This window comes from Frankliniella occidentalis, unplaced genomic scaffold (assembly GCF_000697945.3).
Source record: "Frankliniella occidentalis isolate FOCC.00 unplaced genomic scaffold, Focc_3.1 Scaffold421, whole genome shotgun sequence".
Lineage (NCBI taxonomy): Eukaryota > Metazoa > Arthropoda > Insecta > Thysanoptera > Thripidae > Frankliniella > Frankliniella occidentalis.
Genome location: NW_026267542.1, coordinates 258,146 through 263,849, shown reverse-complemented (window position 1 = coordinate 263,849; position 5,704 = coordinate 258,146). Strand labels below are relative to the sequence as shown.

Below are 5,704 nucleotides of genomic sequence, written 5' to 3'. Positions count from 1 at the left end.
TTTCACACATTTTAAGAATAAGTTTGAGTTCGATGATTAGTTCATCTGGAAGTATAACTAGTTTAAGTTCGATAGATAAAATAAGTTCTTTAAAGTATAAATTAAAAAGGTTCGGAGTCGTTTCAGGTCCTATACAGTGTTCATATCATAAAACCCCTTGGCTCAGGGTGAGTTGACGCCCCAGTGGCGGCTGAAGGTACGAAGCTTCTCCACAGGGGACATTGGTTCACAATCAGACAGATCGCTGTGATGATCGCTGCGCAGCCGTCTCGCGGTCGCGGACGAGGGCCCAGCTCCGGCAGCAGCTGTGAAAACAGATACGAAATTCACAAATCGTCCAACAAACGAATGGGAGTTCCTCTAGTCACACAAGACGTACCGGGTAGAGAGAGGCGCTTGTTCCGCTGCAGGGGCGTGATGATCTTGTGCTCCACCATGGGGTTGAAGGACACCTTGCGGTCCACGGTGGCGCCGGACGCGTGCGCCTTCTTGCCAGAGGGCTTGGCGGCCAGATGGGGTGCGGAGGCGGCCTTCATCGACTGAAAAAAAGGGCACACGTCAGCTTCCGAAAGCCAAAGTCACAGAATGTTTAGTGAGAGGGTTTACTCACCGGCTTGGGCTTGGGCGCCGTGCATGCGAAGTCGGGCCCCTTCGGGACAGTCAGCGGGCGAGCCTCGGGGGCCTTGGGCGCCTGGCGCTTGCGGGGCTTGGTGGCGCGGAGCAGGGCGATGTCCTCCATGCGCTCGCGGTGCTCGCGGGCGTCCCGCTCGAGCATCGCGCAGCTCTCGGCGTGCTGCATGGCTGAGCGGGCCTCCTCGCGGAACTCCTGCGCAGCTTTCTGAAACGAGGCAGGCAAGGCACGTCCGTCAGAATAAAATAGGGCAAGCAGGCAAGACGAGATGAGGGCAGGTGACGCTCACCTTCTCGCAGTCCGGGCAGCCGCGCTTGATCGTGCCGTCCAGGTTGCGGCTGAGCGCGGACTTGGGCAGCGTCCGGACGCAGGTCGGACAGTAGCCGTGGCCGCAACTCATGAGCGTGCCAGGCCCGTACCTGTCGCACACCTTGCACTGCACCTTGGAGCGCTGAAGGGACAGACGGCGCACCGGTCAGCAAGCGGGCCAAACTTCACAGGGCAGCAACAACCTCAAAACAACTTACCTCTTCTCTCGCGAGATCGGCGCGGACCGTGACAGCCAGGCGTCTCCGGGACTGTAAACACAACACAAGCGGCGAGGTTTGAGCATCAGAGCGACATCGTCGTCCTCGCCGCAGGGACGGCGGCTCGGCTGCGTACTACTCACCAGTTCACAGACGGGGCACTGCACTGCGGTCGCCCGGGTGCGCACACTCGGCTGCTTCAACACACACTCCTTGCAGAGCCGGTGCTTGTTGCACATGTCGTACGTGGTCACTTCCGAGGACCGTTTCGTCTGCCTGCACTCGGTGCACGTATCCTTCGGCATGCTCGACATGATTGACGCAAGTGATGTATCTCTGAACGACTGGGCAGTTTAAAATCTTGAAGACACGACCAACTCTGAAAACGGCGACACGCTCTTGAGCACCTTTCACGCTGCGACCTGCACTTGCTCCTGCTCACTTCCGCTCCCTACTGACTGGTGTGCCCGGCTTGGCTGAGGAGTGGTTGGGCCAAGGGAGATGTGCCGGTTCGTCCATGCGGCCAGGGTTCATAGTTTATGTCAAATAAATGTATTAGAAAGCTTGACACTGTCATTGCGGCGAGTGACGAGCAAAGCAGAAGTGAATCGATTACAGCTCAGGGGTGTTGAAAGATTTGTTCTCCATTTTGTAATGTAAAGTTTGAAGAGTAAGGTTGGCACCACACCCCTCGAAATCTCGCGCCCCTCTCCCCTTTCCCGCCTTTACCAGACAAACTCGCCCCGCCTTTCGAGGGAAGGTTCAAACCGGGCGGCGTCACGTCGTCGGGCAGCAACAGGACCAGCAGGGTGATCCCGCCCAGTGGCTAGTCTTCTCCCCCCCCCCTCTCTCCCACCTAATGCGAGTGTGACAAGCGCGGAGGTACGATAGCGCTGTGCGGAATCACAAGGTGTGAAAACCACTCGAGGACCCCGTCGAGGGCGGGTAGCGAGGTGTGCGATTGCGGGGGCGTGACTCGGGCCTCGTACTAAATCTTGACTCGTAGGTCCACCTGGGCCTGTTTTTCTATCATCGAACAGAGAGGTGCGCTATCTCGCGCAGTGGCGGTGCCTGGTGGCGGGGCGGCGGGACGGGCACGCGTCAGCCGGGGCGGCCCGCGGTTACCCGCGGCTGTCGCGGCCGGTAAGTGTGTGGGTGCGCAGCTCGGTGCACGGACACCGCCGAGTCAGTGCCGTTCGCGCTGCCGGGCCGAGCCGAGCCGAGTCGGGCCCGGGCCGCGACGTGTGTGTGTGTGTGTGGAGGGGCCCATCGCGTCGCTCGGGGCTCGCGGGGCCTCGCGGCCTCCCTCTCCTCCTCTGTCCAGCTCAGCCCGCCATCAGGTACAGTAGAGCGGCACGCCGGCCCGGCCCGGCTGTACTAGCTTACGTAAGGCAACGATGATCCAGCGAGCGCTCATCGGTAGCGCGACGCGCACGCAACTGGAGTAGCGTTTTGTCGCGTTCAAATGCCGGAAATAGTTGTTGTTTACAGATATACGATCCCAGTTTTTAAAAAATCATTTTATTATATTATGAACTTGAAACACGATGTGCAAAACCCGGCCTCTCTGCATCTTGATTTGAAGTCAGTGCCTGACACGTCAGCTTCTCGCGGCCCCACGGCCTGGTGGGAGGGGGGAGGGCTTCTCAGAGACCGGGTCACAGATGGAGCAGGAAATTTAGACACTTTGCTTGTTCCAAGAAACCTAGTCACATGCACGTGCACAACCGCACACTATCTTCTACGGCAACACAGCACTCTGACTGACTCCCTCATTGATCATTCGTTCCTCCTGCAGGTGGTCTCATGTCCGCCGCGGAGGAGCCCGCCAAGGGGCGCGGCCCTGGCCAGGGGGCCGAGCCGGGCGCGGGAGACGCATCCCTGGAGGCGGCGCGGCCGCCCCCAGCCCAACCGCCCCTGGCTGTGTCCACGGCGGGCTGGAAGTCCGTGCTGTGCCAGAGCCAGGCGGCGGCCGGCCTCATGTTCCAGACCCTGGTGCAGGGCATGGCACAGGGCTGGTCCTCGGCCGGGGTGGACAAGCTGACGCACGGGCACGGGCCATTCACGCCCTCGAGCACCGAGGTGTCCTTCATCGTGTCCCTGTTTGAGCTCGGCCTGCTCGTCGGCTCCGTCGTGAGTAGTACCTCACCTCCTCTCCTGTGGTTGTGTCCCCGGTGCTGACGGCGACCTCTCACGTGCTGCTCACGCCCCGCAGGTCAGCCTGCCGGTGTTCGTGCACCTCGGCCGCCGACACACGCTGCGAGTGGGCGCGCTCTTCTTCCTCGTCAACCTGCTGCTCACCTACTTCGCCACGTCCGCCGGCTACCTGTACGCGGCGCGCCTCCTGTCGGGCGCCGGCATGGGCGTCAACTTCACCTACTCGTCCATCTACCTCGGGGAGGTGGCCACCCCGCTGATGCGCGGTGTGCTCATCCTCGTCATGACGATCCTCGCGCCCTCGGGCCAGCTGCTGTCGTTCCTGCTCGCCCCGCACCTCGACTACTGGCAGCTCGTGAGCAGACCGTCGTCCCCCTCCCGGCGCCCCACAAACCCCCACATCCTATAGTAACCCCCCTCGTGCGCGTTTGCAGCTGGCGACCCCGACGGCGCTGCTGGCAGTGTGCGTGCTGCTGCACTTCTTGTGGACGCCGGAGACGCCTTACTTCCTCATGATGCACGGCCGCTACGACGAGGCTAGGAAGGTGATGCTGTGCCGGGTGTGGTAACCAACCCAACCACGCTCTCTAACTTTCATGGATTGCTTGATATCTAGCAGTATACAATTATTTGTTTAAACTGCCCGGTTTTCATGTTTTACTCACTGAGTTTGACGTTGTCCGCAGGTGCTGCTGAGGGTCCGGCGTGGCCACGAACCCGCCCTCGTCCTCCAGGAGATGGCCTCCATCCGCGGCTCGGTGGAGCGGCAGCTGAGCGAGGCCCAGTCCTGGCGGCAGACGCTGTCGCCGCCGGGCGTGAAGCGGGCCGCGCTCATCGTCATGGTGCTGAGCGGGTCGCCGGCCCTGTTCGGCGTCACCACCGTGCTCTCCTTCACCAAGCACATCTTCGACGAGGCCAAGACGCCACACGCGTGGCTCTCGTCTGATCTGGTCATCGGGGTCAAGGTGAGAGTGGCGCGGTATGCAGCCTTGCAGCCTGCACTCCCTCCATAGTGCACTTTTGTACTAAGACCTAACCGTCTCTGCCCGCAGATCGTCATGATCTTCGCGGCCATGTTCCTGGTGGAGCGGCTGGGCCGGCGAGTACAGCTCAGCGCCACGGCCTTCATCAACTTCGTCGCCATGCTGGCCATGACGGCGTACTTCCTGTGCTCCCGCCTCGGCGTGGACGTGCTGCCCGCGCAGTGGGTGCCCCTCGCCGCCCTGATCGTGTTCATGGCGGCCACCGGAGCCGGCGTCATCCCCGTGTCGCACATCCTGCAGGGCGAGCTGCTCAGCCAGCCGGCAAAGGTGAGCCGAGTCCCTGCAACCTTCCGCACTGTTGTCGGGGGAACCGGTCCCCGTCGTCCGATAAGGCACAAGGGCCAGAGTCCCGGGCTCGCTCTGGGATCAAGGGATCGCTCACAATAAACCCTCACCTCCGATCAATCTGCCAACAATAACTTATTGTTTTCTCTCTCGCCCGCCCGCCAGATGCTCGTGGCGCCCGCGGCCGCCGTGGTGCTCTCGCTCAGCTCGTTCGGCATCCAGGTGTTCTTCAAAATGGTGGGAGACTCGGCCGGCTACTACATCCCGTTCGGCGTGTACGCCTGCACCAATCTGTTCATCGCGCTGTTCGCCCTGTTCGTGGTGCCCGAGACCCGCGGGAGGACCCTGGTCCAGGTCCAGGACGAGCTGCGGGCGCGCGCCCTCCGCCCTTCCTCTTCGCGGCGCAACCTCTTTGACACTGACTAGACACCAAACATTCCAAAAAACTCTCAGGGACAAAAATACCGACTGAAAACCTCTATTGTTTTACAACTATTGAATTAAATTGTTGCACACAAAGTCTTTCGTCGAAACGTCCCCCCTGGGCATTGCCCGCGTGGAAAGTTCATGGTCCCAGCCGAGGAGGTCGAAATCGGTACTTTTGTCCGCTTCTTGACATAACTTTTATCTCTTATCGAGGCATGTGTGTGTCGTGCTGTAGCGAGCCTCGCTAAGCGTGTGCCAAAGATGTAAGTATTTCCCTCGGTGAGCCTGAAGGCACAGGGGCAGCGGGTGTTGTAAAGGTCCGTAAAGGTCGCATCGCCGCCGACTTGATGGACAGCAGCGGAGATGTGCTTACAGGGCATCAAATGTCAGACGGCGCCAACGACCCGCCGAGTCCTTGATTTGAAGTCGTTCGTATTGGTCCAATGTTCGAGGGCGATAGGGCCGCGTGTTGAAGTTGAAGTGGCGCTGGGCGCAGCTGCGGGCTGCGGGCTGCGGGGTCTATGAGGCGCCTGTGGGATCGGAGGTAGGCAAACCCTCTCGCACCTGTGCACCGCTGCGGCCTATCTCAAGGCTGGTCCTGGGAAGATGCACGGCATAGCATGTACCTGTGCAGT

At 60.7% G+C, this 5,704-nt stretch overlaps 2 protein-coding genes across 2 annotated transcripts; one reads left to right on the top strand and one right to left on the bottom strand.

Annotated features, from left to right (window-relative positions):
- Positions 1 to 32: 32 nt before the first annotated feature.
- LOC113205133 (uncharacterized) lies at positions 33 to 1,635 on the bottom strand. The gene is made up of 6 exons (XM_026420627.2): positions 1,302 to 1,635; positions 1,159 to 1,209; positions 921 to 1,082; positions 611 to 838; positions 380 to 539; positions 33 to 305 (listed from the first exon to the last, which is right to left on the bottom strand). The coding sequence occupies exons 1-6, from the start codon at positions 1,470 to 1,472 to the stop codon at positions 163 to 165; spliced, it is 915 nt and encodes a 304-aa protein (XP_026276412.1). The 5' UTR covers positions 1,473 to 1,635; the 3' UTR covers positions 33 to 162.
- Positions 1,636 to 2,287: 652 nt separating this feature from the next.
- LOC113205126 (facilitated trehalose transporter Tret1-like) lies at positions 2,288 to 5,162 on the top strand. Its single transcript, XM_026420612.2, has 7 exons — positions 2,288 to 2,498; positions 2,957 to 3,291; positions 3,374 to 3,670; positions 3,750 to 3,860; positions 4,002 to 4,280; positions 4,368 to 4,625; positions 4,809 to 5,162. Exons 2-7 carry the CDS (start codon positions 2,965 to 2,967, stop codon positions 5,067 to 5,069), a joined length of 1,533 nt encoding a protein of 510 aa, XP_026276397.1. The 5' UTR covers positions 2,288 to 2,498; positions 2,957 to 2,964; the 3' UTR covers positions 5,070 to 5,162.
- The last annotated feature ends 542 nt before the right edge of the window (positions 5,163 to 5,704 follow it).